At 44.3% G+C, this 10,194-nt stretch overlaps 1 protein-coding gene across 2 annotated transcripts; it reads left to right on the top strand.

Moving 5' to 3' along the window:
* Positions 1-1,019: 1,019 nt before the first annotated feature.
* Positions 1,020-9,915, top strand: LOC111982258 (cysteine-rich protein 2-binding protein). 2 transcript variants are annotated; one of them, XM_024013801.2, is made up of 11 exons: positions 1,020-1,250; positions 2,051-2,336; positions 2,691-2,812; positions 3,110-3,231; positions 3,476-3,657; positions 4,041-4,466; positions 4,888-5,483; positions 5,759-5,892; positions 6,414-6,589; positions 6,931-7,121; positions 8,038-9,912. In XM_024013801.2, the coding sequence occupies exons 2-11, from the start codon at positions 2,078-2,080 to the stop codon at positions 8,209-8,211; spliced, it is 2,382 nt and encodes a 793-aa protein (XP_023869569.1). In that variant the 5' UTR covers positions 1,020-1,250; positions 2,051-2,077; the 3' UTR covers positions 8,212-9,912. The 2 variants fall into 2 exon arrangements, with proteins under 2 accessions (XP_023869569.1, XP_023869570.1); XM_024013802.2 differs by lacking the exon at positions 1,020-1,250 and adding an exon at positions 1,305-1,636 and having other exon boundaries at positions 8,038-9,915.
* The last annotated feature ends 279 nt before the right edge of the window (positions 9,916-10,194 follow it).

The following is a 10,194-nucleotide window of genomic DNA, read 5'->3' as shown; positions in this document are numbered from 1 at the left end:
GCACAGGGACTATGGTGGTCTGCTTGAAACATGTTGGTATTACAGACTCGGACAGGGAGAGGTTGAAAATGTCAGTGAAGACACTTGCTAGTTGGTCAGCGCATGCTCGCAGTACACGTCCTGGTAATCCATCTGGCCCTGCGGCCTTGTGAATGTTGACCTGTCTAAAGGTCTTACTCACATCGGCTGCGGAGAGCGTGATCACACATATGTCTTCCGGTACAGCTGGTGCTCTCATGCATGTTTCAGTGTTATTTGCCTCGAAGCGAGCATAGAAGTAGTTTAGCTCGTCCGGTAGACTCGTGTCACTGGGCAGCTCTCGGCTGTGCTTCCCAGTACTCTGTAATGGTTTGCAGGCCTTGCCACATTCAACAAGCGTCAGAGCCGGTGTAATACGACTCGATCTTAGTCCTGTATTCATGCTTTGCCTGTTTGATGGTTCATCGAAGRGCATAGCGATATTTCTTATAAGCTTCCGGGTTAGAGTCCCGCTCTTTGAAAGCGGCAGCTCTAGCCTGTAGCTCAGTGCGGATGCTTCCTGTAATCCRTRGCTTCTGGTTGGGGTATGTACGTACGGTCACTGTGGGGACGACGTCATCGATGATGTGCTTATTGATGAAGCCAATGACAGATGTGGTGTACTCCTCAATGCCATTGCAGGAATCCCGGAACATATTYGAGTCTGTGCTAGCAAAACAGTCCTGTAGCKTAGCATCTGCTTCATCTGACCACTTTTTTATTGATCTAGTCACCGGTGCTTCCTGCTTTAGTTTTTGCTTGTMAGCAGGAATCAGGAGGATGGTATTATGGTCAGATTTGCCAAATGGAGGGAGAGCTTTGTATGCATCTCATTTAGCCACTTATATTTTAGACTTTAAACACATTTTGTATGTTTTACATGATTTAATTCGTGTTTTATGTCCAGAATATTTGCAAATTATTATTACTATTATGAATTGCATAATTGTTTACAAAGTTGATTACATCGATTTGTTCTACTGTCTCCAGAGTCGGTACCCTGCTCGGTACTCTACTCCACAGCCTAAACTCATCGACACATTTCTGAGATGGCCTGTGCTGTGCTAACGTTATCCAACTCCTTGTTTAGCAATTCCCTGTGTCTCCAAACTACATGCAATACTAGATAGCTAGCTATGTATACAACCTCTAAAGTTGTACTAGGCGTTTCTGAGATACTTACGGTGAGCACCGTTGCAGGAGTGCATCTCAAGCAAAACTGGGACCAAGAGGTAAACAATTAGCTCGCCTGCGGACCAGCTCAATTACTGTATGCTTCAATTCCCAGACAACGTTAGCTATCTAGCCATGTGTCTTAGTAGGGTACAGTATTTCCCATGCAAAAGTCCGTTGCAACTTAGCTAGCTACATTGAGAACGTTGTCGGGAGAAACATTACCTTTTGCTTAGCCTACGTTAGCTAACACTAGAGTTAGCATCTGCATGCTTTTCTGCTAGCAGACAGCTAACGGTAGCTAGCTAGCAACAGCACATCTAGCCATAATTTTAGACAGAGCAGAGAGAGAATCTGCGAGTGCTCGAGCAACGAAGTCTGACCAAGGAGCTCAAGGCAGAGTGCGACAGGAGAATCAGGGCAGTAGGGCTCCGACCAACCACAGGCATAACAACAACTACTTTGACAACAGCCTTCACAATTGTTATGTAGCGACATGTAGTGTAGCTATGGCTAATGTTCGTGTTAGAATATTGATAAAGCGATGTAGTACACCGTAGTTTTCTTTCAAACTGGGCTGTCTTTGTGCAAATGAGCACCCATGCCTTTTACAATAGACATATTTGTAGATTCTCTGGCCAATGATTTATCAATTACAGGTTTGGAGTAAACTAGCTGACACTGCAGAAGCCATTGCCACCCTTCTGGATAGCTATTGATTGTCACTGGTTTTGAAAAACATGTAGGCCTATGCGTAGCATGCAGTTAGTTCCCTAAAGGTTGGCTATACATAGTGTTTAGTTAGGTAGTAGGTAATGTTATGTCCTTACACAATTGTGACTCTTGACTCTTTKCACAGGATTAGACTGTCTGACTCCACCTGGTGATGATGGAAAGCGGTGGTGAGCAGAGGGGCCAAGTGGAAGATGAGGCCATGTGCAACTCTGCCTCGGAGGGGCTGGAGGAGGGTGAGGTGGAGGGTGAGACGCTGCTCATCGTGGAGTCGGAAGACCAAGCCTCGGTGGATCTCTCGCACGACCAGAGCGGTGACTCGCTCAACAGCGATCTGGGGGAGGACACCGAGGGTGGCTGGAACGAGGACATGGCCTTTTACTGCGACAAGTGCCACAAGTGGATCCCCATCGGTGAGAGGAAGGCCAGGCAGTCCCTGGGGGCGCACCGAAAGCAGGGAGGGAGAGCGACCTCTCCCTGTGACGGGGCGTCATTCTTTCTCAATATCACATAACAATTGCAAATCACAACGATTTGGAGTATATTTTGCGCAGTTATTTCCTCAGTAATTTCAGTGGGGTTGGCCTTATCTGTCCATCCATAGATATTAAAATGGGCTGCTGCTTTTCTCTATAAATTCGCACAAGTCTATATTTGGATGTCGTGTCCTGTTGCACCGTACATGCTTTTCAAATAAAGAATGAGAATGAAATGAACAGAATGCTTTGTCTCTTAGCGGTCTATTTATTCTCATCCCCACCATTCAGCACAGCTGCAYGGAGAGCAACCCAGCTACCTGAAAGGAGACAACTTCTTCAAGTTCACCTGCTATGACTGTACGGAAGATGTCAAGGAGACCTTTGAGAGGATGAGACTCACCTGGCAACAGGTATATGTGCCACAATGTTTACAATAAAGAACTGATTTGTAGTGCAGCTTACATAAGATAATAAGAACATGAACAGGGTCAAAAGAGGGAACACCTTAATAAAAACATATGGGGCAAGATCCTTATCTACAGTATGAACAAGTATAAAATTGCAAAGTATGGTATATTGCTGTAGACTTTATTTCAGTGATTATATTTGTTCTGGGCAACAGCACTCTGAAATGAGTACTGGACAAATGTCATATTTTATTTTCCTGGTTTTCATTGCAGTTCGSTGTGTTTTCTGTTTTATTTCAGGTGGTTATGTTGGCCATGTACAACCTTTCGTTGGAGGGCACGGGGCGTCAAGGCTAYTTTAGATGGAAGGAGGACATCTGTGCCTTTATTGGGAGACACTGGACCTTCCTACTGGGCACCAGGTTAGAAAGAGAACAACATTCATTTGGTTGTCAGTTGGTAAGGTTTTGATAAGTTTGCATACAACCTTAAAAATGTAAACAGAAAACCTGATAATCGTTCAGTCAATTATCAGAATATCAAGAGCGGACAGACTTGGAACTTGACCCAACCTTTGTGGAAAGAAGAGCTATGTTTGAATTATTCTTTTCCAGTCTAGTATTTTGTAAATGGTTAGTGTTTTTGACGCCTCACCTTCACCTGCAGAAAGAAGACTTCCACATGGTGGAGCACAGTGGCGGGCTGTTTGTCGGTGGGGAGCCCCACGTTCTTCCGCTCAGGGGCCCAGGAGTTTGGCGAGCCGGGCTGGTGGAAGCTGGTGCAGAACCGTCCACCCACCCTGCGCCCAGATGGAGACAAGTCCTCGGTGGCCTCCCTAAAGTCTAAAGGTGAACTGCAGAACACTCATAAATAACCTTAAGTTTTCACATTTTCAGACACAACCAAAATATTATTTGGTGATAAAGAAATTATAATAACGTCAGTGTGTTAAATAGACTTATTTAGGAAAAGTCAAGGAGGKATATGACTTTAAAAATGACAGGGATRAATTCACACTTCTATTGTTAGAGGTAGTTAACCCTAAGCAGTTTGCAGAATTGTGCAAAGTCTGTTGTGTGAATCAATTATATGCTTTTGAGGGATAAGCAGCTACTGTTGTATAAAATAAATTCACCCCTCCAGGCGACTGTACATGCATGTGTTTTTGATTGAGCATTTAGAGCCCTTTTTGTTTAACAATTTGCTTAGCTGGCGTTTGTTACTTTCTCAGCCGCCTCCAAGCCAACCCTGGACCCCATCATCACGGTGGAAGGCTTACGGAAGCGCGTGGGCCGGAATCCGGTGGAAAGCGCCATGCAGCTGAAAGAAAAGCGCTCACGCACCCACGAGGCGAAGGACATCCGGCGGGCGCAGAAGGAGGCGGCGGGGTACATGGATCGCAGCACCTCCTCCACGCCTGTCAAGTTCAGCGGCCGTGGCGGTGGGAGGCGACCCGACTTTGTCCTGGAGAAAGGCGAGGTGGTGGACTTCTCCTCAATGAGCTCCTCGGACCGAACGCCACTCACCAGCCCCTCGCCRTCGCCCTCTCCRGACTTCTCTGCACCCGGCACCCCCGCCTCCCACTCAGCCACGCCCAGCCTGCTGTCGGAGGCTGACCTCATCCCTGACGTCATGCCACCGATGGCGCTCTTTCACGGTAAGAAGTCGGGGTCCCCTTGATCTTGGAATTTTTAGTCTAGATAGAAAATGAAAGGAACCATTCAAAATACAGTTACTGTTTTAGTGGTAAGCAGTCCAAATTTGTCCCACCGGGGCAAGATGAGAAATGGTGTCAGATAGCATTTAATACCACAATGTAAGATTCGTGGGTGTGCCAACCAACAAAAAAACGTCAACAATGGAGCAATATTCCAAGGTGCATTCCATGCCAATATCAATTTATTTCTAGGATATACAGTATCTGTCTGTAGTGCTATAGGAATAAATTACTTTCTGTGAGAACAACGTTTCAGAAATCATATTCCTCAAAAACTAAATTAGTTGAAATGATCAGTAAATGGCTGGAAATCTCACAGAATGTATCGTTAATATTTCCCCTTTCTGATTTGAAACTCCAGATGACGAGGAGCTAGACGGCGAAGGCTTCATCGATCCCGGCATTGAATACATCCCCTCACCCAGCATGTCCCTGGGCACTGGCACCCTTGTCGTTCGCAAGAAGCTGCGACCAGGAGCGCACATCAAGCAGGAAGCAGAGAGTGATGAAGAGGGCCGTGACCGGGACAATGAAGACGACGAGAGAAGGGGGCACGGCAAAGGCCAATCCAACGTGGCCAGGGGGGCATGGGGTGGCGGGGAGAGGAGGAGGGGAGTCCTAACAGAGAAGGGGGAGGGTTTGCCTCCCTCAGAGCCCCGGTTTGCCCCCCTCAGCCTTTATGAAGAGCGCGTGCTGCTGCGGCGCCTGGAGGCCTGTCCGCAGGCGCTGGCAGTGACTGCGCAGGCCAAGCGGCTGCACAGGAAGCTACTGGTGAGGCAGGCCAAACGCCAGAGAGGGCTCCCCCTGTTGGACATCGATCAGGCGGTCAGCGCCACCCTCAGTCTGGTGGGAGGGGTGTACGGGGCCCAGGAGGGGGGACAGGGCCACTACGGGGGCTCCGGCACGGGGAAGTACCGCACCACCAGCCAGGATCTCCGAATCCTTGACCGCTTCCAGGTACACCTTCACTACCACAAGCACAGATGGCAAATTCGTTCACAGATCACACACACAAATGTATGCACTCTCTGTACTCTTGGTCGCTTTCGATAAAAAGTCTGCTTTGTGGCATTTATTATTGCGGTTAAATTCTGATTTGTTATGAGCGGTCACGAACTAGAATAACGAGAATGAGAGGAATGGTTGGAATATTTCCAAACACATTACATCACATGCGTGATACATCTTTTGCTTCGATCACACGTCTATGGAATGCATTTGATCCCTTTTAGACAACGGTGTCCAGCAGAAGAGGGTACCACCAGCCCACAGTGTCCTTCTGGCACCGCCTCATGGGCTCCGACGCCAGCATAGACCAAGGCATCAAGAGCCCGTACACCTCCCGCATCCTCAAACCCTTCATAAGGTATGCCACACGCCCTTACCTCCTTCATGAGGCACACCACATGCAGCCTTTATACCCCTAATATGGTAAGAGACATTTGTGACCAACTGACCTATGACATTAACCTGTAATTAAACCCTGATACTCAAGGTGAGGTATAACAATCACAGCATGGAAGGAATCAATATTATTGTGGCTCAATTCATGCCGTTTCTAATCTATTACGTGCAGTATGTAGCCCTCCTGAACGTGGCCAATATCTTTGTTACATTCAGATTGAAATACATTATGAAGAATAGTCATTCCTCTCTGACACATAAATTAAGAAATCATGTTGGCTCTATTCATGGCATTTATTTTCTATCCCATCTCCTTGGTTATATTCACTAGACACCAAATCGAGAGAAAAAAAATGGACTGAAAGTGACTATAGCCAGAGTGACTATTTGAACTTCTCCAATAAGAAACTCTCGTTTTGGTTGCGAAATGTTTCCCATTGCAAAACGTTTTGCTACGGTGTGCACTAATGAATCCATCACCAGGAGGGACTACGAGAACAAGCCTATGAAGCTGAAGCTGTTGGCGGAGATCCGTGCCTACCCCCACAGGAAGGACCCCTGCTGGGTCCCCAAGCCAGAGGCCCCCATCGACTACTGTTACGTCCGGCCCAACCACATCCCCTCCGTTAACTCCATGTGCCACGACATCTTCTGGCCAGGTAGGAGACTGAACAGGGCCATACTATCACATTTAGATTTGTGATTTTACTTGATCATTTTTACATGTCAGACTGGGAACTTAAAAGGGACATTTAATAAAAAAWAWAAAAAATCTGTCAGATGTTCCAGACCTCAAAAGTATGCTTGTGTCGAGTTATATTCCAGGCCATCCGTTGTGTAGATCCAGCTATATGCCTCAATTCCAAATGAATKGAAAAGATGAGCATCATCTAATTTCCTGATTTTAGTCAGTTCTTATCTTTTCCATTCATTTGGGGTTGAGGCATATTTCCCTCAGTTTTAGATTGATGGCTGATTTTCTCTCTGAATCTCCTATCAGGCGTGGATCTCTCTGAGTGTCTCCAGTACCCAGACTTCAGCGTAGTGGTCCTTTATAAGAAGGTGGTGATCGGCTTTGGGTTCATGGTGCCGGATGTGAAGTACAACGAGGCCTACATTTCCTTCCTGCTGGTGCATCCCGAGTGGAGGAGGGCTGGGATCGCTACATTCATGATCTACCATCTCATTCAGGTATGGTAACAAAATCATAATAATGATTATTAAAACAACAATACTACAGTTGCAAGCAGCAATTAAAGGGGCACTATACTGGCGTCTACATAAAGTGGTGAAGTGCAGCTTTAATAGTCTCTAAACCACATTGTATAGAGCCATATTGCCATCATATACACGTCATTGTAATAGACACTGAGTGTATAAAACATTAGGAACACCTGCACTTTCTATGACAGACTGACCAGTTGAAAGCTATGATCCCTTAAGGATGTCACCTGTTAAATCTACTTCAATCAGTGTAGATGAATTGGAGGAGACAGGTTAAGGAATAATGTTTAAGCCTTGAGACAATTACGACATTGATTGTGTATGTGTGCCATTCAGAGGGTGAATGGGCAAGGCAAAAAATGTAAGTGCCTTTGAATGGGGTATGSTAGTAGGTGCCAGGCGCACCGATTTCAGTCGGTCAAGAACTGCAATGCTKCTGGGTTTTTCACACAACAGTTTCCCATGTGTGTCAAGGATGGTCCACCACCCGAAGGACTTTCAGCCAACTTGACACAACATTGAAGCATTGAAGTCGACATGGGCCAGCATCCCTGTGGAACACTTTCAACACCTCGAAGAGTCCATGCCCTGACAAATTGAGGTTGTTCTGAGGGCAAAAGGGGGTGCAACTCAATATTAGGAAGGTGTTTTGTACACTGTGTAAAGTCACTGTACTGGTGGTTAGTGCTTTTTAGACCAGGGACTAACTTGACCCAACGGCTACATTAGAATTAGTCGAGTCAGCTCGAGACTGCTAGAAATAACTATAAATAAATAACYATGAAAGTCACTTAAATTGTTTGGATCGATCTACAACAGCACCGGTTAAGTGGTTGARAAAAGGGAAGGTGTCTTTTCAAGCAAGGTTCTCTTTCCCCCACAGACCTGCATGGGAAAAGACGTCACTCTACACGTCTCKGCCAGTAACCCCGCCATGCTCCTATACCAGAAGTTTGGCTTCAAGACTGAGGAGTACATCTTGGACTTTTACGACAAATACTACCCGCTGGATAGCAAGGAGTGCCGACACGCCTTCTTCCTGCGGCTACGGCGGTGAGACAGGAAACGGGATAGGACAGTATTCAKGCCATAGAAATATAATTACTAGAATGGACATTCCCATGTAAGTTAACGTTCCATTGGTGAACTGGTAGCCATATTGAGTRTACTAGTCAAATTGYCGTTGTCTGTGGAGCTTTGTCTGTTGTAGAGTTTATATTTCTATACAGGCAACCAGTCAGAAGGAGGAAAAAATACATCTGGAAATGCCTGTGCTATTCAGTGTATCCATTTTATGTTACACCGTTTCTTTGTGGTCATTATATTTGTGAGAACCTATGGTGAGGTGTGACTGAAGGACGATATTTTATTGTAATTTTGTACACTTGCATTTCTGAAAAATTCTGCAGTCCAAGTGGCAATTATTTAAAGAAAAACTCATTCACATTGCAAATTCTGTCTTCATTTGCTTGCTGGAATATACTGTACAGTGAGATCCAAAAGTATTTGGACAGTGACAAATTCTTTGTTCTTTTGGTTCTGTACTCCAGCACTTTGGATTTGAAATGATACAATGACTGAGRTTAAAGTTTTAATTTGAGGGTATTGTCATCCATATTGGGTGAACCGTTTAGAAATTACAGTACTTTTACTCCATAATACTAACGCAATTGACAGTGAAAAGGATGCCTGTACAGAATAAAAAAGTATACTGCAAAAAATGTGTCAAAGCAATACATGTTTTGTCCTGAATACAAAGTATTATGTTTGGGGCAAATCCAWTACAACACATGACTGAGTAGCACTCTCCATATTTTTAAGCATAGTGGTGGCTGCATCATGTTATGGGTATGCTTGTTATCATCACAGACTTGGGAGTTTCAAGAAGAAAAAAAATGGAATGAAGCTAAAGGTAAAATCCTAGAGGRAAAATTGGTTCAGTTTGCTTTCCACCAGACACTGGGAGATGAATTTACCTTTCAGGACAATAGGCTAAAACACAAGGTCAAATCTACACTGAAGTTGCTTACCAAGAAGAGAGTGAATGTTCCTGAATGGCAGAGTTACAGTTTTGACTTAGATATGCTTGAAGATCTATGGCAAGCCTTGAAAATGGTTGTCTTGCAATGACCAACAACCCATTTAACAGAGCTTGAAGACTTGTATAAAGAATAATGGGAAAATATTGTACAATGCAGGTGTGCAAAGCTCTTAGAGACTTACCCAGAAAGATTCCAAGCAGTAATTGCTGCCAAAGGTGATTCTAACATGTATTGACTCAGGGGTGTGGATACTTATGTAAATGAGATACTTCTGATTCTAAAAACATGTTTTCACTTTGTCATTATGCGGTATTGTTTGTAGTTGGGTAAGAGAGAACAATTATGTAAATCCATTTTAAATTCAGGGTGTAAGACAACAAAATTTGGAATAAGTCAAGGGGTATGAATGCTTTCTGATTATGTGAATTTGTCCAAATACTCTTGGTTCCCTAAACTGGGGGGGGACTATGTACAAAAAGTGCCGTAATTTCTATGGATGAGAATACCCTAAAATTAAAGCTGACCGTCTGTACTTTAACCTCATAGTTATTGTTTAATTTCAAAGTTCTGGAGTACAGAGACAAAACTATGGAGGTACATTTGTCTAGAGCAAAACTTTTTTATTTTCAATCAAAAAGAATTGTTCTGAAAGCAAAAAAGAGGCTTCAAAAGTTTAAAAAAATAAAAATAAAAAAAATGAATACAATTTGCAATAAAATATTTTGTAATAGAGCGCAAAACGTTATGCATTTTATTCCCCCAAAAAGATTTTGAGAACAAAAAATGTWTTTGAAAACAAAACTCMAATTTCATTTCGCTATCAACCACCCTCCATTTTGCCCCCTTTGCTTGCAGTGCATCTTTTTTTATTTTTTGCTTTTGAAACTTTTTGTTGATTGAAACACTAGTTCCTCGTTTGCACTTTTGACCCCACCGCTGTGGGCGGGCTTTAGTGGGAGGTGTGGATGATGGTTCTCCATTGGTCAGCCATTTTTGTG

Source organism: Salvelinus sp. IW2-2015, linkage group LG21 (assembly GCF_002910315.2).
Source record: "Salvelinus sp. IW2-2015 linkage group LG21, ASM291031v2, whole genome shotgun sequence".
NCBI classification, from domain to species: domain Eukaryota; kingdom Metazoa; phylum Chordata; class Actinopteri; order Salmoniformes; family Salmonidae; genus Salvelinus; species Salvelinus sp. IW2-2015.
This window is presented reverse-complemented; position numbering and strand designations above follow the sequence as displayed.